This window comes from Pelophylax lessonae (genome assembly GCF_965119305.1).
Source record: "Pelophylax lessonae genome assembly, chromosome: 2".
NCBI lineage: Eukaryota > Metazoa > Chordata > Amphibia > Anura > Ranidae > Pelophylax > Pelophylax lessonae.
The window spans coordinates 547,833,425-547,858,885 of record NC_138769.1 but is presented as its reverse complement, the minus strand read 5'-3'; the positions used below and the strand labels follow the sequence as shown (position 1 = coordinate 547,858,885).

Genomic DNA, 25,461 nt, shown 5'->3' with positions numbered 1-25,461 from the left:
GGTGTCCCCGGTTAGCCTAGCCAGGAAATGTTTTTTTTGCAATGCGACTTTGTCCCCTATGTGATGGACAATAAATAAAATGCATTTGCACGTAAGCACAAAATCCTCCCCCCCCCCCCCCCCCCACCTTCACTAAAACATGTACGAACGTAAATGCATATGTCGGGCACCTACGCATGAAAACTTTGATTGTGATACACATGTTGCATATGGCCATGCACACCACAGTGAGCTCAATAATTCAAGCACAAGACCACCCCTGTACCACGAAACTGATACCTTTTTTAGAGGGCTTTTGAAGCGTCGCCTATAGAAAATTTAGGGTACTGAATTTGTTGCCATTTCACGGGCGCCAACCAATTTTAAGATTTGCCATGTTGGGGATCGGTTTACTCGGCGCAACCTTGTCTTTTATATTTTACCAAACATTTGGGTAATTTTCTGTGTTTGCCTTAAAACTCACTTTAACCTTGTTTTTTGCGTTTTCTTGACCTTTGTGCTAATATCGTGTGATGTAAAAAAAAATTGGAACTACCGCTATTTTATTCTCTACGGTGTCTACTTTAGACGATCTTTAATGTTTGGGGGTTTTCCATCCTTTATAGGACTAAAATTATTTTTTAAACGTGTGGAAAAAAATGGAATAATGGCTCTGGCAGCAAAAAGGTTAAAGTTCATGTGCAGGTGTCACAATACTTTTGACAATATAGTGTGTATATGGTGCATACTAATCAATAGTACATGAAGCCACCCTTTTAGGGCTCATGTACACTGCAGCTCAAAAAAAAAAAGCTGCTTTTACAGGCATTTGAGCTTTTTTCAGCTCGAAGAAGCTTGTGCTCTTTTTGTGCTCTTGTGCACGTTTTTTATTGAGCTCCGTTTTTTAACCTCCTTTGAGCTTTTTTGAGCATAAGCATTTTTTTTTTCACAAACCCTTCTAGGTATTTTCTAACCACTGTATAAACAAAAAAACAAAAAGCTGGAACAAAGTTTTTTTTGCACGTTTTTTGTTTTGAAGCAACAAATAAGAGCTCAAAAGCCTGTAGGAGCCGTTTCCTTTGAGCTGCAGTGTGCGTAAACCCTAATCGCATGTGGGAAAAATATATCCAAAGGCGTGGATTAGATTGCAAAAAAAAAAAAAGATAAACAAGAAATGATATATGTGCATCAGAAATGCTGAAGAGAATAAAAAAAAAACTCCTTGCGGGTCATTACTTTTCACCGTTAAGAAGTCTAAATGACCTGATGCAAGATATGAGTGCTGATGCAGGCCCTGGGCCAGCTGGAAGCAAGACAGTATCTTGGGGTAACAGCAGGACTGGAACAAGGAAGCTCAGACAGGTTTATCACTATCTATCCTTCTGTGAGACCAGTTCTAGCCTAGCCTTCTAATGTGAGCAAAGGCTGCTGGGTTTCTGAATACCCATCACTCTCTGAGACTTGTGGCTGGTTCTATCCTTGCCTTCAGATATCGAGTGAAGGTGGGCAGGTGTCTCACTACCCTTTACACTGTGAGATCTCTGACAAGGTGTATTCCAATTTAGCATGGTACCTTTTGTGGAAATTGGCATGGGAAAGTAATAATGGAGAAGCACAGGAGGTTCTGGTGTAATTTCTGGGTCCCCAGGTGGGGTCAGTACTAGTTTGTCTATTTTAGGCAGGGTTTTTTTCCTCCGAGAATAGGTGCAGGAACCCCCCCCCCCCCCCCCCCCACACACACACACACACACACTCAAATTTTTTATGTCACCTGTTGTCTTCGCCCCCCTACCCACCTCTTGTGTACCATCCCTTGGTTCCACGCACGACCCACTTCAGTGCTGCCACCCCTTTTAGAAAATATAGAACTAAATGATATTTTGTTTAAGAAATTTGTATGCAATTTTTCTTAACAAATAGCAGTAAAATAGATCCCCATGCAGCCAGCAACAATAGACCCTATCCTAGCCACAATAGATTAGCCCTCACACATTATACCCCTATTACAAAATCCTCCCCCCCCCAAGCAACAATGGGCCCCATTACAAAATACCACCCCACCAACAATGGGCCCCCAGCAGCAGCAAGCAATAATGGACCTCTCCCTCAACATATTAGATCCCTCCTAGCAACCACTGGCCCTCTCAACAAAACACACACCCCTTGCAACAATAGACTCCTTGGCAACAATAAATCCCCACCAGTTACAGTAGACCCCCCCCCCCCCCCCAGCAGCCCTTGCCATTACATACATTCGGTGCTGGAGGTACCGGAACTGCATTCCCCCACCTCCCTGCTGGAAAAAAGTCCTGATTTCAGGTTAATCTCTGCTTTTTGTAAAATTGAGTGTGTCGGCTTTAAAGAAAAAAAAAATGGATTCCACCACCTTTTTTTTTTTTTTTTTTTTTTTTTTTTTTTTTCTGGTGGGGAATTCTAGCAGGGAAGATTGAGGAAGGCTTCATATTTTTCCTTTTTTATACTTGTATAGAACATACTGTTGGTGAATAGCATGTTTAAGCGATCCTAAAATTAGTGTACTGCTTTTGCTGCCGATTGAGGCAATATATATGGGCAGTATAACAGTAGTGGAAAGAGTGAAATGCTGATTTTATGATTTGCACGGTTTTCTTTGAACTCTGGTTTTGGAGAAGTACCAGATCCTATTGCTTTCAGTATACTGCTAGGTCAACAACTTGCTTTGCTGTGTATTGAAGCTCAATGAATTTCTTTATATGGTGTAATCCCTCTAGCCTCATTCCTCCTGGACTCTGATTATACAAATCCATCCAGTCTATTGTAGTTTAGGCTGCAAAGCAGAGTACACTGTCAGTTGACCATCATGCTGGGTGTCCAGTGTGTCCCTGTGCCTTTAAGGAGGGCTGGGCTACCTCTGGGCTCACTTGGCCCCTATCCATTAGAATGCTTGTGCTTCCTCTGTAGATGATCAGACTGCAGAAATATTGGGGTGCCTTGGAGTGGCTCTGCAGCTTATGCATGTGTTTGCAAATGTGTGCTAACTAAACCCGTTTTAACGCAAACTGTTAGACAGGATAATTCAGTTGATAGCAGATTGAGCTGGGAATTATTTTTGGTTTAGTTTTGCATGCGTTGCTCTTCCATGTGCTCCTTGCTGTGAAGGCCAGTTTTAGGTGGGGCAGTGGCCAGCTTCTCAATTGACATGGTCCCACAAGGTTCTCCCCACCTTTTCACCACACCAAAAGGGAGATGGCAGAGCTCAGACCACATTTCACCTTGTTTTTGCTGGTTTCTGGTCCTTGATGCTTGTTCTGTTTTGTATCCATTGGAATCATTGCTGCTGGGTGGCACTTGTCACTTCCTATTCTGATGGAGGTAGAGCAGTCTTGACTAATCCTATGGCCAGTCTGTTAAAGCCTGTAGAGCAACAGGCAGTTTAAACAGTAGAAGATCTAGGAATCAGTGTAGCATTTGGGGGAGGGGAGTGGAGAGGTGTTTTTATTATATGTAGGTTTTTTTTAAACGTATACACCTGTTTGAGTTGCAGAAATGGTCAACTGTTGTAGGTTGATTTAATTAGGCTGGCCATACATGATACAATTTTCTTTCAGTTTTCTGTCAGATTTTCTTGAAATTTACCTTCCAAGTATGTAGTACGAAGGCCTGCCCAATTGGATACAAGTGAATGTGTTGTTTAGCTTTGACCTCACATTATGTGGTTTGTGGTAGATCTGACAGAAAATTGTACAACAAAAGTTGAACATGTATGGCCAGCCTTAGTTTTCAGTTTTTAGTGCCGGTTCACATTTCTGCGATGCGGGAACGCTGAGAATATACAGCGTGTTCCCGCATCACATCCGCACCCCTGGCAGTTCACACTGCCATATGCGATACACTGGGGGTGCCAATTAAAAGTTAATGACACCCCCAGATCAGATCGCATATCGCAGTGCGATCTGAAAGTTCGCACAGAATTGGATCGCACAAGTGAACCACCATGCAAAAAAAGGGTCCTGTGCGTGTTTTAGTGCGATTGCGGTGCAAATTCAGCCATACAAACTGTATGGCTGAATTTGCACCGCACAGACATCGCATGTAGTTTTAGGAGCAGTGCGCTCCGAATTACAGATCTTGTGATCGCACAAATGTGAACCGGGCCGGCACTTAGGGCTATCATTATTTATTTTTTTGCAACATTTTCTCTCAAGACTACTTTGTGCCGGTTCACACTGAAGCGGCACGACTTCAGGGGCGACCTTTGAAGTTGCGTGCACCACGACTTCAGCGCGACTTGCACAGACTTCACAGAATGAATGTCTATGCACGTCGCTCCAGGTCGCCCCGACGTAGTACAGGAACCTTTTTCTAAGTCGGAGCGACTTGTGTCGCTCCTATTAGAACAGTTCCTGTAGCACACAATTGACCGCGACTTGCCAAGCTGACAAGTCGCCTGACAAGTCGTACTAGTGTGAACCGGCACTTAAAGCTCTCCTGGGGATGTTTGTTATGAAATACATCTTTCACTATAGCATAGTTTTTTTTATTTTAATTTTTGTTCCGACCAATTCACATTGTGTTATCTTATGACCATTGATACAGCTGTATCCTAATAGCAATGAATGCAGTGGTGTGGACTTTTGTTCTTTTAGTATATTCTTTGCCAGTTCTATTACTCCCTGGCCCAAGGTGCTCTGTTTGCTTATTATCGAGACGCTAGTTTCTGTATAGCAAACTTGATGGGTCTGGTTTTTATTATTATTATTTTTTTTTTTTTCATTCAACCAGTGGGTTGAAAAAACAAAATGGACCTGATTTCCCCATCAGTACATTGGAGGTGGATGGGGGAATCGCTTCTGCTGAACCACTTTTGTGTTCTCAAAGTGGGGGAGACCCCCCCCCACCATCAGAATACACTGATCAGCGCTGTTGGCTGTGGCTGTCAGTGCTGATCGATTGGTATTTATCAGACAGGCTGGTTGTGCAGAAATCACCAGGGAGTTCATACACTAATTGAAATTCAGTCAGTCCCTGCTGAATCAGGGGTTTGAAAATGTCCCTTAGTCAACCCAGAACAGCAGGTGAAATTTCTTATTTTTCTGGGACCACATTATTCTTGATAGACTGAGATTTAGGTGTTAGGCATTATCAAATCCTTATTTTATGCAAGTGTTGCATTAAGCCATCAGAATGAATATTTTAGCAAAAATGCTTTACGACTTCTTATATCCAACAATATGACCTGTATTAGAATAGCAGAGGTTTAAAAAAGGCATGTATGTAATATGAAAAATAATTTTGTGGCTTTTCTGGACATTTTTTTTTTCTTGTTTAGAAGCAACTACCATACTGATTGACTTTTAAACTGCACATGTTCCAGTGTAATATAACGACATTTTATGGGTGGTTGTTGTTGTTGGTTGTTCTTCTTATTTATTTTTTACTTCCTTTCAGGCAAGTAATGATGTCCATCTTTACACTGGCCTGAAAACGATGGATGTTCCAGATCCTCCTCTGACAAAGATACCCAGGATTCCCACCATTCGTTTTCCTACAGGTATTAAAAATCTGCTGCATTATAATTTTGGGGGTTTGGCTGGATTTGTGGGTCTTGGCTGGATAAACCTAGTTCAGAAGTGATATTGTATTTAGATACTTGACTAATGTCCTATCATCCAAAGTGGTGGCGTTTTTACAGGAATAGTCAGCATTGATCTTGGCAGATGCAGGGCAATGGGGTCTCCCTCCCACAGATACAGGCAGATACAATCTTCGAGATTGTAGTGACTAGATCTCCTCCTATTCTGCAAATCTGATCATTACAAGGTGGTTTCTATCTATCTATCTTGGGTCTTAGAGTTTCCATTTGGCTTATGTTTTGAAGAATACAGCAGCAACGAGCCTCTCCTCTGCTCCTGTAGACACAGACTAAACCTCCAAGATGTGGAGAATAGAGCTAGTTTAGGTCTCATCTATGAAATCCCATTAGGAATGGCTATTCAACCCTGTAGACTCGATAAATTACCATAATATTTTAGGTGGTTCTGCATCCGTTTACCTGTATTCAGTTGCATGTAGATTTTTGCCAAGTCCTGCCTGTACATAAATATACAACTGTACCTACGAGAAAAGACAATCAGCAGTTAGCCAGTGCTTGCATAACTGCAATAATCACTTCAACCTGTCCTTTTTTTCTTAATACATTTAATTACTGTCTGATCTCTTATTTATTGCATTTTTTTTTTCCGTTTAGATGAATTACCCCGACCAGCTGTTATTGGACTAGGAGGGAGCAATGGATCATACGTAGACAGTGCTACGGCCATAAAGGAAATTCTAGCTTCTGTTTTAAAAATTCCAAGCACTGCTAAATCCACATTAACTGTGAATACGGATGTTCAGGACAGTGACCTAGAGAACTGGGGGGAAAGCAGCAATGATGATTCGGACAGTGATTCCGAATGTGCCCCATCAGGTTTCTCTTCACAGCGTGACATTCGATTGACTAGACACAAAGCAGCATGGGATAACTCAAAGTCAGACTCTCCTTTAACCTTTGCAGTAGAGTCAACCACTTCCTCACATAATGATCCCATCACAAGCCCAAAGACTAGTGATACTAAAATGAGACTTTCACCTTTCCTGAAATGTGGAGATGTACTTTTAACTGGATCCATCGCCTCGCAACCAAATTTTACTTTGAACTCCCAAAAAGACAGACGCTTCTCTTCGCCTAATCTTTCCAGTCTGAATCTTAATTTAATTTTGAATCCAAATTCACATGATCCCCCATCAGAAAAAGACCTTATACCTTTACTTTCAGCCACAGTGGATGCTGACACCTGTACTGTGGAAGACGGCAAGACTTTCCACCGTAGGTCAAAATCCTATTCCTGCATTCCTAAAGGTAACTTGTACTTTTTGGCACACAGCACTGGTGTTTTGATTGGTTTTACAGTTTTTGTATGGCATGAAGTGTAGTGACACCTTGATAGCTTTACTTCCACTTTTTGTAGAGACATCATGATAACATGAATTGCTGTTTTGTGAATTTCCATTTTCCTTTCATGTTTCTATGGATTGGAAAGCTTGGGGCCAGTTCAATCCCAATCCCTGCATTCAGTATGTTTCCACGTGCTTTTGTAATGCATTCCTGCGTTTGTTTTGTTTTTTTACATTTAAAAAAATCTATATTTTTAAATTAATATGCTAGCATTTCCTTTTGAAGTTATTTCCTTTTTTCTTCCCCTGGTTCTCCATAGTTTGGTGTGTGGATAATCTAAGTGCTAAGGGTGTCTACCCTACAGGCAATCATGGTGCTGGCCTCTGCAGTGTTCTGGTTTGTTTACACATGTTCTGCTGCGGAAAAGTGTGTGTGTGTGTAAGATTAAAAAAGCCAAAGATGTTTAACTTTTCCCCAGACTATCCAGAAAAAAGGAAAGCCCAAGCTGCAAGAGCTAAAGTGGTTTTAAAGTCTCAAGGTTTTTTACCTTCATATATTCTATGCATGAAGGTAAAAATCCTGTGTGCAGCAGTGAAAAACCACTGCAAAGAGCAGGTAAGTATGGCATATTTATTAGACTTCATTGCTTACCTTACCATGCTCCGGAGCGTGGTTTCCTCTCCCACTGGCACTGAGGGTGGTCCCTTGGCCTCCTCGCTTATAATGCAGGGCTAAGGGCTTTTAAACCTGTGTTGTGCATGGAGGAGGCAGTTGTATGACTGCAGCTGGGAGCACTTTAGAGAGGAGGCCATGTGAGACCGATTGCAGCATCGGGGGGGGGGGTAAAGAGAGAGACCCCGCTGGAGTTAGAAGTAATAGAAGTATTACACTACTCTTAGGCAAAAACAAGCATTTAACCTTTGCAGTGTGAAGTGTGTTTTTTTTCCTAAAAATATGTAGCAGAAATCAAATTGGCCTAAAATGTTAAATTTAATTTTTTTTTGGTGAATGTTCTATAGCAGAATGTGATATATATATATATATATATATATTTTTTTTTCTTCAGAATTGTCGCTCTTCTTTTTTTTTTTTTTTTTTTTTTTTTTTTGGGCAAAAAATAAAAATCGCACAGGTGATCAAATACTACCTAAAAGCTCTATTTGTGGGAAAAAAAGGACATACATTTTATTTAGGTACAGCGCGTCACACAACCGTGCAATTAAAGTCCGTTAAAGTAACGCAGTGCCGAATCACAAAATATGGCCTGGTCATTAAAGCGGATTTCCACCCAGTGAACGTTTTTTTTTAATAAAAAAACCCTCGGGACAGTCAGGGCTAGTGCATTCCACAATGGATACCCTCTGATCTGTCCCGGGTTGCACTTACCTTTTAGAAGAAATACTTACCTTGAAAATGTATTCTCCAGCACTGCCATCTCAGGTGTGGGCAGCTTGAAGCCAGCGCGATCCTCTTCAGTCTTCTTCGGTCCCACGATGCACTGCACCGGCCCCGCCGTCACTTCCGGTTCCGCAGCGTCATCCCTGCACAGCTTCTGGGCATACCCAGAAGCTGTTTTGCAAGGTATGACGGCGCCTGCACCGGAACTGACGTCGGGGCCGGTGCAGGCGCATTGATTCCTGGGAGCGATGACGTTCAGCTCCCAGGAATCACTGCATGCCAGGAAGTGACGACTCGCCGCGGCCGCCGAGGGGAGGAAGAGGAAGTAAGGTGAGTATATTTTCTTCTAAACCAGGTAAGTAAAAAAAAAAATAAATTGCGATTATCCATTTGTTTTTCAGGTGACCCGGAGCGAGAAGATGGAGGTAAGTATAATTTTAGGGTGGAACTCCACTTTAAGGGGGCAAATCCTTCCGGTGTGATTAATAAGTGATTATTGCATGGCTCCTGAGCATTTATGTGTAAATATAGCCTGTGTCTTTGAGGATGTTGAGAGAGATGTTATTACTCCTCAGTAGCAGCGCAGAGCGCTTTTCACTAACCTCAAATGATGTTTTATGGGATTTCTAATTGAATGCAAGATAAAACTCATTACTTATACCATTACAGGACTATATAAAAAAACAAAAAAAAAAAAAGTTGAGATTTAAAATGAGTTTTAATACATGCTTAAAATTGCTGCCATGTGAGGTGCTGTAAGCAATGTTTAGAGAAAGGCAAATTATAATAACTGGAGGATTGCAGATATAGGAAACGTCACTATTCTAAATCAGCCACTTGCCAAGCTAGAAGAATCTTTGTACCAAAGTTGTTCTTCAAGTTTCTTGCATTCCAGAAGAACCAGTAGGACCACATTCGTTTTAAGACTATTTACAGCTTGCTTTTGTAAAGTGGATGCTTTTCTTTTGGAGGTGTTTTTTTTTTTTTTTTTTTTTTTTTTAGAATGCCAATACATGGAGGAACAATTCATGTTTTATAATTTAATCTAGTGTATGACTACTGAAATGAGAAATTCCCCCTTGATGTTTGAAAGAATCAGTGTACGTAAAAATACCTGTCACATAGCTGGGTAATTCAATCAGACTCAACTGACCTAAATACTCCACTGTCAATTAACCAGCCAAGCAGGAAGCAAGCAAGATCTTAAAGTGGCCGTAAACCCCTGAAAATGAATAAAGCATATATCCTTCTGTAGTGTACTTGCCTCAATTCAAATCAATGAGTGTGATTTGTCTATGTCTTCCCTTTGCTATCTAAACAAGTCACTTCTAACAGGTTATGCCAATACCCCAGAATCGTGGGAGATACCAAACCCCCCCACAAGCGCACAGAAGATGATTGGCAGCCTCAGCTATGCATGTTTCCCTATGAGACGGTGTGTGTATTACACTTGTCTCCCTGCTCTATGCTGTGCAGTGTGTGATGTCAGATCTCTGCCCCCTGCCTTCTGGATCTGAGAACATAGCTTTTGATCTGTTTACTTTGAACTTCTCTAGAGAAGAGTGGACTACAGATAAACAGGTACCACTTGCATAGATGGATTTGTTTCATATGTGTGTATCGCCTGAGGATAGTCTCTTTAATGTGGTTGTAAACCCTTACGCATATACTAACTAAAGTAATGTTTGCCAGAACTCCTTCTTAAGGCTACTATTGAGTGTATTCACACACTACCCCCACACACACATTTTTTACTATTGAGGGTAAGTGTAAGGTGTGCTTAATACTGAATGCCAGGAACAACTTCTTCATATAAAATAACTTGTCTTACTGTAGAAGTGCAGCTGCTGCTGTACATCTAGCTCTAATATTGTTTTTATTATCTTGTTCTAAAGCGAAGTATATGTGACCCATTTCTGTCCAGAGGAAATTACACTTAACAATGATGTGGATGAAGGATGGCATCGTTGTCCTTCCTAAGCGCTCATGTACTCGAATGTCTAGTTTTTAAGCTTTTTTTTTTTTTTTTTTTACTTTTCTAAACACAACTCTCTTTTTGGGCTGGTATACACAGGGGCATAAACCTGCATGGTGTATAGATCAGTAAAATGAAATTAAAAAAAAATATATATCTCTTATATCTCTTATATACAGTATCTGTGTTGCTGGCTATATGTTATGCGCATACGTATGTATACACGCATACGACACCCCTTAAGAAAAGCTAGAAGAATTTTTAGAAGTGTGTAAATGTACTCCTAAAAAAATACTATACAGCCCATCGTGTTTTTACGCAGGAACTTTCTGGCAGAATCTGATTATTCATATATCAGTACTGGAAGTTCCGAATGGTTAATGTTTGTCCTATTTTCAAGTGTCGCGTTTATGGCTGCTGTAGTCCCAGTCTAGTAGTGTACAACAGCCTCGGCTAATAGAGAATCTGAATATTGAGTCCTAAACTGTGCCGGTTTACCCGATTTAAAAAAAGTGTATTTCTCTTTTGTTCATTGACGGACACAGCTCCTGATTCTTTTTAACCATTGGGTTATACTGCCCCCTTCAAGAATAGGACACTAGGCAGGAAAAAGCTGGACTACGCCTATGGGGCAGTCCCAGGGGATATACTCCCACTTCCTGCTATAGGTACTTAGTTGTGTTTTTTTTTTTTTTTTTTTTTTTTTTATCCCTAGTCAGCACTAAGGACCTAGTTCTTTGCTGGGATCTCTGGTCCTGGCTTTTTTTTTTTTTTTCATTTTAAATGCATTTTTTTCTGTTTTTTGTTTTTTATCTTGTGCCTATGAGAACTACAATCAAGCGAGCGCGTGCTGACCGCGCTGTGACATAGCCCCACTGGAGGGGGACTGGCCTGCAAATTAAACGTCTCGTAAGGACACATACGAATTGGCTTCAGCCTGAGTCGCAGCGTTTCCTCCTGGCTGACAGCACCCACAATACGATGGAGCCTGTTCCTGGTGTGCTAAGCAGCTATCACTCCACTACCCCTGGAGGGTTTTGTGGTGGACATGGGCCCCTCCCTGGGATGGTCGGACCCCCGGGTTCCCTCCCCCTTAGCCCCTCTAAAATTTTGGTCACTTTGGGTCTTTTGGCCCCCCCCACCCCTCCTCCCTGGGTGAGGTTATGAGCTGGCTGTTGCCACGTGCTCTTAGGGGGGCTTGTTGGAGTTGCTGCTGACCGGGCTTTCCTGGTGCGCAACAGGGGGTTGAGCAGGGGTCCCTGCCATCTTGGGGGTTGGTGACCTGGGCAGGGTTGTCCTCTGGGCTCCCTGTGGCATTGTTTGGGCTGGGGGAGCGGATATTTTAGCATCCACGGGCCTCACGGGGCCAGATCTGGCTGAAAATTTAGGCCACGGCTTTGAGGCCTACTACTAAGAAACTAAGTGAGGCAGCCCCTGTGAGCATGGCTAAAGCCACTGCCTCCTGTTTGGGAATCCACCTTCCCCTCTGCTGCTCCTGGGTGGTTGGCTCTGCTGGGGCTTGTGTCTTGGGGGCTGGGCGCCCTCAAAAATTTAGGCCACGGTCTACTAGGCCATGCGGCAGAGTTGGGCGCCGCTGTTGGGGGGGGGGGGGGCAGCCCCACCGCATGTAGTTGAAGCCCCCACTTTTCCTTTGGCATTTGCTGGGCTGAGGATCCATGCAATTGCACCTGGGCCCCCACAAAAAATTTAGACCGCGGCCTGCTGGGCCATATGGTCAGCTTGGCACCTCATTAGGACCGGGTGGCGCTGTGGGGGTGCTTCAATTTTAATGAGTCTTGCCCCCATTATTATAGAGTGCGCTTCAAAAATATATCAAACGTAACCTTTCTCAATGTGACCACAACAATTGTGAACAAAAAGAACAATCGCAAAAGAGTCTCTCAAATGTGGAAAATGTCTGCATCAACTTCAAAACAATGGTGAAAAATAAATCTGTGCCAAGGTGACGTGAAGAAATGCAGACAAATGGTGCTTCACAATCTTAAATAATAGCTGTGCCCAGGTGGCCTCTTACCACAAACCAATCCAATAATAGCGTAATAACTGGTGAAGTGGATGAAGTTGGGTTCTTACCAATTTTAAGGGAAAAATGAGCTTGAAACTGTTGTAACAAGGAATCCAATTGCTGGTCAGCTTGGAATGGTATACTCTCACTGAGCTGAATGGATCCAACAGCTCCTCAAATGTATGGATCCGGAATTCGTCAGGGTTCAACCGCCCAGGAAAAGTTCCCACAGAAAAGAGGGGGGGACTGCATTACCCTTATATTTTATTAATAAAAGAAAGGCAAACACTTTAATCCAATGCAAATGAAGACAATGCTCTTTAAATTCACGGCCGCCTGCAGTGCGGTCCGTGACCTGTAACAGCGCGGCTTGCTCCCTCCGACGCGTTTCCACTGAGGAGTCGGCTTCTGGGATTGGAGCGCTAAATTACGCTATTATTGGATTGGTTTGGGGTAAGAGGTCACCTGAGCAGAGCTATTAAGATTGTAAAGCACCATTTGTTTGCATTCCTTCACGTCACCTTGGCACGGATTTATTTTTCACCATTGTTTTGCCGTTGATGCAGACATTTTCCACATTTGAGAGACTTTCTTTTGCGATTGTTCTTTTTGTTCACAATTGTTACGTTTTTGATATATTTTTGAAGCGCACTCTATATAATTTATAATTCACCATTTATACATTATATTTCTTCAATTCTAATTTTTTTCCAGTGCTGCTTCCACTTTATCTCTATTGATTCGCGCACCTTTCACTTTCACACCTATTGCCCCCATTATTGTGTGGGGCACCTGCCTTGTTTTAGTGAGGGTAGCCTGCCTGCGCGTCCATATCACAGCGGGCGCCCCCCTTTTGAAGGGGCTATGTCCTAATATATGTCCTCTATGTAGGGCTCGGAGGGTGACCCCCTTGTTTTTTTTTTTTTTGCGGGGTCCAATAGGTGGTCCATTTGTGGACCCTTGGCCGGTGTCCCCTTTGCGGGATCGCAGTCAGCGGCCTCCCCTGATGGTTATGTTTTTGGGGTGAGCTCAGTATATAGCGACCCTACTGGATCTGCGTCCATGCACCCTGAGTGCTCAGTGCGGATGATTCCTCTGCTCCTCTAGCCACGCTTAAAATAGGCGCTGGTGGATGCACTGTTTGTGTCAGCGTGTGAAACTTTAAAAATGGGGGTTGCAGCTGACGCCATGTCGGGAGGCACCGGTTCCTTTTGGCACCCCACAGTCCCCCACAAAGTGGTGAGGGTGTTCCTCTTTCTGTTTACCTTGACAACATTGTCACAAAACAGTGGGGTTGTCCAAAACGCAGTGGTTGCCAGGTGTTTTTTAATTTGTGGTATCCTTATGAGGATTTTCTGCTTAAAAGGTGGACGGTCCCACCTGTAGTGGACTTGCCGGTTTCCAGATCAAATTGAGTTACCATCATCCCGGCTGAGGAGTCCCTGACCTTTACAGGTCCAGCTAATAAGAGGGCGGATGCTCTGGCCCGCCATATGTGCTCTGTGGCTGGTTCGGCAATTAGGCCGGTAAATACTATTGCCCTGGTGTCGCAAACTCCCCCATGTTGAGGGCGTGTGGCCCTATTATGGTCCAGGGGGGGTGGGGTCGCTCGCTCGTCCCCTCCCCTTTTCTGGCCTGCCAGGCTGCATGCTTGGATAAGGGTCTGGTATGGATTTTGGGGGGGGGACCCCACACAGATTTTTCGGCGTGGGGCCTCACCTCAAAATCCATACCAGACCCAAGGGCCTGGTTTGGAACCTGGGTGGGATCCCCACACCGTTTTCTTCCCATTTTTGGCTTGAAGTTCCCCCTCAAGATTCTCATCCTGATCCGACTTGCGATGTGCCTTCCATTCAAATCAATAGGCTCCCATAGGGAACCATTGATTTTCAAAAAAAACGTATAACGTGGCTGTATAAGCAATGTTAAGCCACGTTTACCAGCCATTAGCAGCATCAGACGTTTTTACAGCTTGACACAGCTCCAGAACGCACTGGTCCTGGGGTTTTTTTTTTTTTTGCAGCTCAAAAATGCCTATGCCACTTGGAGCTCCTAAAAGCCCTGTGTGTGCATGAGGCCATAGAATAACCTGGAGGGGTGTTTTTAAGCTGCAAAAAAAAGTCTGATGCTCTAAACAGCAGCTGCAAAAAAAACCCTGTGTGCATGGGGCCTTTAAGTGGTTAACCTTCCTTCAATGGGGGGTTGAACAGAATTTGGCCTTTGCATACCATCAAGGGCCAGGTATTGGGATTTGGCGGTCTTTTTCCAACGACCTTTGGCCACACACTCCCTGGTGCGTACCTTTTTTTTTTTTTTTTTTCTTCAGGGTGTCCGAGATTTGGTTCCTTTGGTGCTGCTCCATTGCCGCCCTGGAATCTTAATGTGTTGCTTTCAGCTCTAATAAAGATTCTCTTTGAAAATATTCGGGGGGTTTCCCTGCTTACGCTGCCCCAGAAGGTGACCTTGACTTGGTGGCTATCACCTCTGCATGCTGGATGTCTGATCTGACGGCGTTATCCTGCCATTCACCTTTATGGTAATTCACAAGGATTAGGTGGTGCTTTGCCTCTGTCACTCATTCCTTCCTAAGGTGGTCTCTGACTGTCATTTGAAGACATTGTCTTCCCTGTGTCCCAGGCCTAAACCTCTTAAGGAAATTGCCTTTCATGTCTTGGATGTGGTCCGGGCAATTAGGGTGTACCTGGCAGCTACGTAGTCTTATAGGAAATTAGACTCTCTATTTGTGCTCACAGACGGACCTCACAAAGGGTTGCCCACTTCTTCAGTGACCATCTCCAGTTGGACCAGATGGTGGTTCAGGCCTATTGCATCAGGGTTCAGGTTCCTCCTTTCCCTGTTTAGGAGCACTCTATCAGGGTGTTTAGTTTCTCCTGGGCTTTCCATCATCAAGCATCAGTGACACAGGCTTGCAAGATGGCCACCTGGTGGATGGTGCACGACGACCTAGCTTTTGTAAAGTGGTTGTGTTGGCATCTGCGGATGCTTCTTTTGGCCTGCAAGGTTTTTGCTGGCTGCTGTTTAGAGGACCACCTGGTCCTCTTTGAGGGTTTATTGTTTTTTCAGGCGAGTTCCAATTGTTTATGGTTGAGCTCCATGTTACCTGGTTGGCTATGATTTTCCTTGGAAAAACAGGAAGGATAATACCCCAGATCACCACAGTACTCCCTAATAGTTAAATCAGTAAAAGGTAAAGCACCAGAAGGTGCTGCTCCTATATCACAGTGAACTATGCAGTCTCCAACCCCAAGATATGTGTGTGTATGTGTGTGTATATGTATATATATATATATATATATATATATATATATATATATATATATATATATATATATATATATATATATAGTGTATGTGTAACACCTAGGTAAATGGTGTACACAAGAAATTGGGTTGATGGCGGACACACGGCGCATTTAAAAACAGACCTTTTTTTTAAACCTTGATTAAATGAATTATAAGGCACAACCACAGCATGTCAAATGTTGTCTAATGGGGATAAGGGAAAGACCAACAGCTGCTCATACTTTACCCAAGTTCATACATAGGCCAATCACCACAGTATCGACCGATTATAATCTGGATAAACCATATAAACAGTCTCGGATTAGGTGGATGTAGGTAGAACAAGGTAGCTGTGCAGTCACTGGGAGGTGGGGAGGTCCCTCTCTGGAGCAATATCTGAACAATTTATTGTTGAAATTGCTGATTAATGACAACTAACCATAGAGGTGTATGACAAGTAGTCAAAGATTGTGGCAGAGGAGGCACTTCAGTTACAACATGTAGATAATCAGGTTATGTGTCCATTGCTCATCCATCCATCTGCTCATGGATCAGGATCCCAGAATTGCAGATGGCAGGCAGTTGATAGATGGTAACAAAGAAGATACTTCAGCCACAAAGTAAGGATTTGGAGCAGATTATGTATCCATCAATCCATCCGCTCATGGATAACAGTTCTCAGTTATGTGATGATCGCCAAACCAGTGGCTAGTAATAGGTTAGATAGCATGTAGGCTACACTCAGCATGTATATAGAGATCACTCGTGGTCAGCAGGAGAGGTTGGAGTTCAGGGGGGAGTCACTGTACAAGAAGCCGATATTCCCTAGTACAGTGATGACAAACCTTGGCACCCCAGATGTTTTGGAACTACATTTCCCATGATGCTCAACTACACTGCAGAGTGCATGAGCATCATGGGAATTGTAGTTCCAAAACATCTGGGGTGCCAAGGTTCGCCATCACTGCCCTAGTAGATAACCTGTTCGAGAACAAATGTGGATCTCAGTGTATCAGGGTAATGCAGGCATGTAGGTGAACACTCACCCCTATAGACCTCCACCAAGTGCCACACTGGTGCTGGTCTCCAAGAGCCGTGTTGTGCTGATGCTGCCGCCGTCTCTCTTCCATCCAGTAACCACCTCCCGCTCAAACAACTGCTTTCAGCTGCATGGTGTATGTTGGCTGGTCATAACCCGAGGTCACGTCAGTGCTGGTGACGGGAAACTGACGCGTTTCGTTGGCAAGCGACGCCAACTTCATCGGAGCCAAGCTGTGGAGCAACAGGATGAACGATGTGCAACAATATAATTGAGATAAGAGCCCTGGACCACTGCTATAAGTGTCCCAAGTAGGACCAAAAGATGTAGTCGAGATTGGTGACCCAATAATCTACCAAACCATCATTATTAATTATTTCAGGGTTGGATATCCAAGTGGACTTGGTTCTCGCATCGCAGCTAATTCGCAGGCAGTTCACACTGCTGTCTGCGAACCGCTGCAGTTGTCAATACAAATTTAATGACACCCCCAGATCAGGTCGCAGATTGCAGTGCGAACTGTTAAATGGTGCAGGAATCAGATTGCATAGGTGTGAACATCCATGCAATCACATTCTAGTGCGGACCGAAAAAAGTCCTGCACCACTTTGGGCCGAATGCGTTGCAAATTCAGCCATGCAAACGGTATGGCTAAATTTTGCATTGCACAGACATCGCATATGATGTGCACAGCAATGCAGTGCGAATCAAATGCGATGTCTCACATCGAAATAGTGTGAACCCAGCCTTAAAGTGGTTGTAAAAGCAGAAGGTTTTTATTTATCTTGATGCATTCTATGCATTAAGAGAAAAACCTTGTGTGCAGCAGCCCCCTAAAACTTACCTGAGGTCCAACCAGATCCAACAATGTTGTAAGAGAGATTCGGCTGTGACGCCATTGGTTCCCACTGCTGTCAGTTAGTGAGCCAATGAGAAGAGAGAGGGCCGGACTTCGGCTCCATGTCTGAATGAACACAGGGAGCTGCGGCTCGGCTCAGGTGCCCTCATAGCAAGTTGCTTGCTGTGGGGGTACTCAACAGGAGGGAGGGGCCAGGAGCACCCAAGAGGGACTTGAGAAGGGGAGGATCTGGGCTGCTCTGAGCAAAACCACTGCACAGAAAAGGTAAGTATTATGTGGTATTTTTAACAAAAAAAAAAAAGACTTAAGTATGCGATGCATACCAGCACATTATGACATTACCTTTCAGGTTAGAGAAAAAATATAAATAAATCACCCAATGGTTTGCTACCGCTTTAAATTCATCAAGGGGGTGAATAAGGTTCAGGAGGGCAGTTTTTTTTTTTTTTTTTTTCCCCCAATATGAAGCCAAAATCAAGAACACGGGACATGACTTCGAACAACTGGAGGAAAGTTCAGAACTAATTTTAGGAAGTATTATTTTACTGAAAGGTTAGTTGATGCTTGGAATAAACTTCCAGCAGAGGTAGTGAGACAGTCATCTGTAAATGGCTTCAAACATGCTTGGGACAAACCTAGATCTATACAAAAGATTACAAAAAAAAAAAATACAAAACCTGTTTAAAAAAAAAAAAAAAAAAGCCAAACCAAAAGAAAAACCAACTTGATGCACTACTCGGCCTTTTTTCTACCGTCACTTTTCTATGTTTGTTTCTATATCCTGATTTAGTGTTTGGGAATCTTTTGAATATAGTGTTAGCTTAACCTCCCAACACTTAAAAACTATGAGATCATTCAGTAACTTTATTGTGTTATATCTTACTTTTCTTCAGCAGCTGAGAATTTGGTGACTTCAAGCACAGAACTCAAGCATGACACTGCTGAAAATCTCTTTGAACCAGCCGTAAACTTGGAGAAAGTAAGAAGTTAATTTTCTTGAGTTTGTCATTTTTTTTTTTTTTTCTGTCCAGTGTGTGAACCTAAAAAAAATATATCATAACCAGGGGTGCTTGTACCAATTGTATGTCCTAACCTGAAAGATGCCAAGCCTAACGTGCTCTGTTAGAAGCTCCCTACAGAACATCTGCTGCTGTCTTTACTTCCATATATTATATATCTTTATTTTTTTTTATTGGGTTGCCATAGATATTTGGAAGCTGCCAATAATGCAGACAATTTACGTGACTATTTATTTTGTCTGGCTGTATACTGGACTTGCACTGAGTGTGTGTACATTTGGGTGTCCAGAGGGGGCAGGCACAGGCGTACAGGACCTTAGACCTTTTTACACTAGATTGTTGCAGTAACACAGGTTACCACCATTAATGCAATTTTTAGTGGGGTACTATTCATTTTGAATAGAAGCTCAGCACATTAGCATTGTAGTGCACCATGACACAAGATGTGAACCATTTGTGCTCTGTGATGCGTTGAGCTGTAACAAAATGCTGCAAGACCAGTTTAATGTGCATTGTGGTGTGTTGGAAGCCCATTCAGAATTAACAGGCTGCCTATTGTAGTGCATGTTAATGCACAAGTATTGGCTGAAAACTTAGCCTGTGGCTTTGCGACCTGCCGGACGCTGTGTGGGAGGCCCCGATGCGGGTGGCTGGAGCCGGCACCCTCTGTTTGGGCATCCGCCCTCCTCCCTTGTTAGGCGGTTGGCTCCGGCGGGCTCCGTGAGTCTCCTGTAGCCACCCGCCTTCTTCCCTTGGATGGGATCTGTGCGGCTGTGCCTCCACCAAAATTTACGCCAAGGCGCCTTTCTTGGAAGGGGGGGAGCGCTGTGGGGGTGGTCACCTTTTTTGATGACAGTATGCCACCATTACTGCGTAGGGCACTTGCCCTTTTAGCGATGCAGGCCTTCTGGGTACCTTGCCTCCGCGTCATGGCGGGCGGCCCCCTTTAAGGGGACCATTTATTTTAATTCGGGCCTCTGGGGAAGGGTTTAGAGGGTGACCCAACCCCCCCCCTTTTTTTTTTTTTTTTGCGGAGTCCAGTAGGTTGTCCATTTGTGGGCCCTGGGTCTGCGTCCCCTTGCAGGATCACAGTTGGCAACCCTCATCTGCCTGTTTTGTGTCTATGTATGTATGTATGTATGTATGTATGTATGTATGTATGTATATATATATATATATATATATATATATATATATATATATATATATATATATATATATATATATATATTGTAAGGGATTAGCTCGGTGGTAGGCGTGGATGACCCCTTTGGGGGTGCGTTTTCACAGAGAGATAGCCGACAAGTGCTTGCAAACAAACAGTGTGGTTTATTAAATGGTGTTTTCTTCACCAGGCTGTATGCAGCAAAACATCCAAAATAAAATAAAACACAAAATAAATCCTTGCCTCTGTGGGCGGCTACCTTCTCACAGCTGGAACCTACCTAAGAAGTCTTTCCAACCTACTGTTGGGCCGACACTGCTGATCCTACAGCAGACACTCAAATGTCCATTTGTTTGCTTTTCACACAGCACAAACATTGTCCATTGAACATGTCCCTTTGTTTTCTTTCACACAGCACATGTTCATTTATAACAGGATCCTTTACTCTTCAGATTCTTCACATTGAACACAGTTCATTTAACAGGTCCCTTTACTCTTCACACTCTTCACATGGAACACTTCTCTTCACACTCTTCACATGGAACACTTTGTCTTCTCACCTTTGAGACGTCTTCACTCGTGGTTACCCTCCTTAGCTTCACATCGCTGTAGGGGGTCTTCTCCCATGCTCACCAGCTTGTCGGGAGGCACACATCCGACTGTCCCCCTCTCCCAGCCCACACGGCGACAGGCGGCAGCAGTCCTTCTCCCATGCCCACACGGCGTCGGGAGGTACACGTATGTCTGTCCTCCTCTTCCCAGCTCACACAGCGACAGGAGGCAGCCAACAATAGGAATTTCTCTGAACAAATTATAGAGCCTTAACTCCCTCATTCTGAACAGGTGAAGGCCTTTCAACTTCCTGCTGGCTAGCTCTGTAGCCAACACCCTAAATTAATTAATGGACTTTCTAAATCAGGTAGAAATGTATCTCCTTCCTGTGACTACATTCCCAGATTTAGCTGACTTCCTGTTACATACCCCCCCCTCTTGTTTCAACCCTAGGGTTGGGACACAGATTTCCAGGCACGCATGTGTCAAGCACTGCTGACTCACTGATAAGCCTCCTATTATCCTCAAGCTTCCGGATGAAACTGTTTTGTCATCTTCATTGACGGATTTCTCATAAATGCCACACAGTTTGTCTCTCATCTCATATACACATTCTTCAACTGCATTTTTGGCATCATTTCGCTCCTTCTCGTTTCTGTCATCTTCATTGACAGCTTTCTCATAAATGTCAGACAGCTTGTCCCTCATAACCGTCTGTCCAATCCACCATGGAGGACCGTGATCCATAGGCAACTCAATTGGGCTAGTCTTAATGTCTTCAACATTCTTAAGACGCCTCTCTCTGCAATCCATAAATGTTTTCCACAAAACTTTGAGAACCTTTGCTTCACTAAGCTTTGTTCCAAGTAGGGACTCTTGACATCCCTCTGTGACTTGAGTTGCCTCTCCATACATCTGTACACAATCATTGACTTTTTGTTGTAAAAGGGAATGATCTTCCTTCTTGAGCTTTGCTTGCTCTAAGATGCTGTGCAGAGGATTTTCCAATTGAGACAACAGGCTGTCACACATTTCTTCAAAGTGACCCCTGTTCCTTTTCCCAGAGATATCAATATCATTCAAACATTTCATATTCATAGGCAGATCTGAAGCATTTGCACTCATCAACTTCTTAAACTTTTCGCCCTCCTGAGCGAGTCGCAGTAAAGGCCTACTATTTGATTTGATATTCAGTTTATATTTCTTGCCAAACTCTTCACAGAAGTAGCCAACCAGAACATCATCAACTTTCCTTCCACCAACATCGGGGTTAAAGGCAACAACACAGTTGAACCCAGCGATCTGGGTGGTATCCATTATAGACCTCCTCTCTGCATCAGTGAAGAAGCATGGAACTGCAACACATTCTTTTACAGGTTTCTTCAATGCACTTTCTGCTGAACTATTTGACCGCTCAAGGTCACCTAGTTCTTTTTCTCTATCTGAATTCCACATGGAATGCATCTCAAGATCACGATCAAACTTCTGCCACCCGTCTTTCACCAGTTCCATTTTGGAAACACTCCCTGAAAGGCACTTATTCATTTGCTTCACGTTTTCACCAACAGCCTTAGTTTTCTCCACTAGGTTTTCAGCCTGAACTGAGAAATCACCACATTTCTTACTCAGCTCCTTTGTTTGCTGAAGCTCTAACGATACATTTTCCAATGCTTGAAGTTTTTGAAGGAACGGTTTATTCCAAAGGGGTGATTCAAGCCACATGTCGTCACATTTCTGAGGCTCACTCAGGACAGACCCCAAAACACTGATCCTTTTAAAAACTGCATCAGGCACACTATCCCCTCTTTGGGACAGATCCTCTGTTGCCTGGAATTCCTCTTCCAGTTCCTGCAACGGAATCTTCATCTCTTCTAGTTGCTGTTCTAAGGCTCGCTTAGACTTTTCTAGCTCCTGAACGCTTTTCACAACATCATCCTTGGAGCTGACCAATTCTTCCATTTCTGTACGCAGCTGTTTAACACTTTCTAGTTCAGCCTTACACTCTAGAGCTTCCTCCAAAGAGCGAGCCAAGAACAGGGCTTTGCTCTCGTTATCACGCACCTCCGTTTCTGCACGTGCGCGTTCTTCTGCATATTTTGCAGACACATTCTTCTCTTCACCAAGCATCTGATCAAACTTCTTTTTCACATCTTCAACACACTGTAATGAACCAACGCTTTCTTCCATGCGTTTTTTCATAACCGCTATCTGAGCTTGCAATGTTGCGACTTGCTCTGATAGGTTTTTCTTTGCTTCCGCCTCCTCTTTTAATTGTTCCAGGAAGCCATTTTTCTCATCTTCCATTTGTTTGAGCTTTGTGCTAAAACTCAGCCTTTGACACCTCTCTTCCTGTAAGAGTTCCTGCGTGTCTTGCAGCTGCGATTCCAAGATAGAAAAATCTTCCGCAATTTCTCTAGATTTGCTGTCTGCTTGAGAAAGCTGATTTGTAACATTGTCCAACTCAACCTGCAGTCGGTTTGCCTTCTCTGACAGCTTAGCACACAATCGGTCACCTTCTGACACCTTGACTTGCGATTCCAGAAGCTGTGCCTCTACTTTTTCCCTCTTATGTTCACAATCTCCTTTTCCCTGCATAAGAGCCTTCACCTCATTGGCTAGCATCTGGGAATAAGAATGTAATTCTGCCACACAGGCTTCTTTCTCCTTTAACTGCTGCTGGACACGTTGGGCTTCACCTTTCCAACTTTCACAGTCTGCACGTAATTCATCTACCACATTGCTCAAAGTGGTGAGCTCATACACAGTACTCAGTAATTTAGCCTCTCTTTCACTTTTCTCTTTGTCGCTGAGAGACAATGTCGCTTTCAGAGCAACATTCTGTTCCTGCGACTCCTGCAGGTCTATTTTTGTAGCTCCCAAAGACTGAAGACTTTTTTCCAGCTGATTACACAACTCCAACATATCAGCCATACTTTGCTTCTGCAAAGTCTGAATTTCACTTTCCTTTTCCATGAGGATGGTATCTTTCTCCATTATAGTCTCTCTGCGTTTTTGCAACTCGACCAAAAGAAGAGCAGTGGATTCTTCCCACTGTAACACATGAGACTTGAGTAGTTCATTCATTTCCTGCAAGTTTCTATGCTCCATTTTAAGCAATTCCAAGGCTTGTTCCTTTTCTTCCATTTTCCGTTGCAAGGCATCCAACTCAGCCCTGCACACATACTCGGTTTCCTCCAAACCGATGGCCTCCATTGGCTGCTGGCGTCTCTGTTTCCAGCCTGCCATGCTCTCTTGATGAGCCTTTTGTTGAGCTGCAAAGCTCTGCTGAAAATCCGCATTTGCCTGCTGTTGAGCTGCATTTGCTTGCTGTTGAGCTGCATTTGATATAGTCAGATGTTTCAACATCTCCTCCATTTTGAGTTTACTTTTCATCTGAGCACACTGCGTCTCCATAGCGGTTTCATCAGTGTTGCTAGGGACAACAACCTTCCTCTTTAGTAGACTCTCTTTAGGCATGGATGGGGCTGGTTCAGACGGCAACATCCCCTCCATCCATAGAATCCGGTCTCTCATTTCATCTATCTTTGCATTCTTCAGGCGTTTTGAACGCCCCATCTTCAATAACTCCACAAACAAATTTTTCACAGTCCAGCAAAAATTTTTCAGACCACTGTCTCTTTAACACATGTAGTTTTTCTCTCTCTCTTGCAAGATCTCTTTTCCTGCACACACAGTTTGTGCAGTCACTTGCACCAGACACAACAAAGTTCATCAAAAAAATTTTGAGACCCCTGTCTCTTTAAAACACTTTTTTTTTTTTTTTTTTTGTCAGGATCTTCTCTCCTGCACACATAGATTGTGCAATCTCATGCACCAGACAAAGTTCATCAAACATTTGCACTTCCTTGCAGGGATCTTCGCTTCTGCCCGCATCCTCCACCATATGTAAGGGATTAGCTCGGTGGCGGGTGTGGATGACCTCTCTGGGAAAACGCACCCCCCAAGGGGTCATCCACACCCGCCACCGAGCTAATCCCTCACAATATATATACAGTGGGTACGGAAAGTATTCAGACCCCCTTAAATTTTTCACTCTTTGTTATATTGCAGCCATTTGCTAAAATCATTTACGTTCATTCTTCTTCCTCATGAATGTACACATAGCACCCCATACTGACAGAAAAACACTAAATTGTTGACATTGTTGCAGATTTATTAAAAAAGAAAACTGAAATATCACATGGTCCTAAGTATTCAGACCCTTTGCTGTGACACTCATATATTTAACTCAGGTGCTTTCCATTTCTTCTGATCATCCTTGAGATGGTTCTACACCTTCATTTGAGTCCAGCTGTGTTTGATTATACTGATTGGACTTTATTAGGAAAGCCACACACCTGTCTATATAAGACCTTCCAGATCACAATGCATGTCAGAGCAAATGAGAATCATGAGGTCAAAGGAACTGCCTGAAGAGCTCAGAGACAGAATTGTGGCAAGGCACAGATCTGGCCAAGGTTACAAAAAGATTTCTGCTGCACTTAAGGTTCCTAAGAGCACAGTGGCCTCCATAATCCTCAAATGGAAGACGTTTGGGACGACCAGAACCCTTCCCAGAGCTGGCCGTTTGGCCAAACTGAGCTATCGGGGGAGAAGAGCCTTGGTGAGAGAGGTAAAGAAGAACCCAAAGATCACTGTGGCTGAGCTCCAGAGATGCAGTCAGGAGATGGGAGAAAGTTGTAGAAAGTCAACCATCACTGCAGCCCTCCACCAGTCGGGGCTTTATGGCAGAGTGGCCCGACGGAAGCCTCTCCTCAGTGTAAGACACATGAAAGCCCGCATGGAGTTTGCTAAAAAACACCTGAAGGACTCCAAGATGGTGAGAAATAAGATTCTCTGGTCTGATGAGACCAAAATAGAACTTTTTGGCCTTAATTCTAAGCGGTATGTGTGGAGAAAACCAGGCACTGCTCATCACCTGTCCAATACAGTCCCAACAGTGAAGCATGGTGGTGGCAGCATCATGCTGTTAGGGTGTTTTTCAGCTGCAGGGACAGGACGACTGGTTGCAATCGAGGGAAAGATGAATGCGGCCAAGTACAGGGATATCCTGGACAAAAACCTTCTCCAGAGTGCTCTGGACCTCAGACTGGGCCGAAGGTTTACCTTCCAACAAGACAATGACCCTAAGCACACAGCTAAAATAACGAAGGAGTGGCTTCACAACAACTCCGTGACTGTTCTTGAATGGCCCAGCCAGAGCCCTGAC

General features: G+C 43.6%; 1 protein-coding gene across 1 annotated transcript in view; it reads left to right on the top strand.

The window, feature by feature from the left end:
- Positions 1-25,461, top strand: part of RUBCNL (rubicon like autophagy enhancer) — a gene marked incomplete at its 5' end in the record, with an annotated part of 89,200 nt that overhangs the window by 12,104 nt on the left and 51,635 nt on the right. Inside the window, 3 exons of the mRNA XM_082247253.1 lie at positions 5,407-5,509; positions 6,206-6,859; positions 18,389-18,474. Coding sequence (XP_082103379.1) covers positions 5,407-5,509; positions 6,206-6,859; positions 18,389-18,474 — 843 coding nt within the window. The remainder of the gene's footprint in view (positions 1-5,406; positions 5,510-6,205; positions 6,860-18,388; positions 18,475-25,461) is intronic.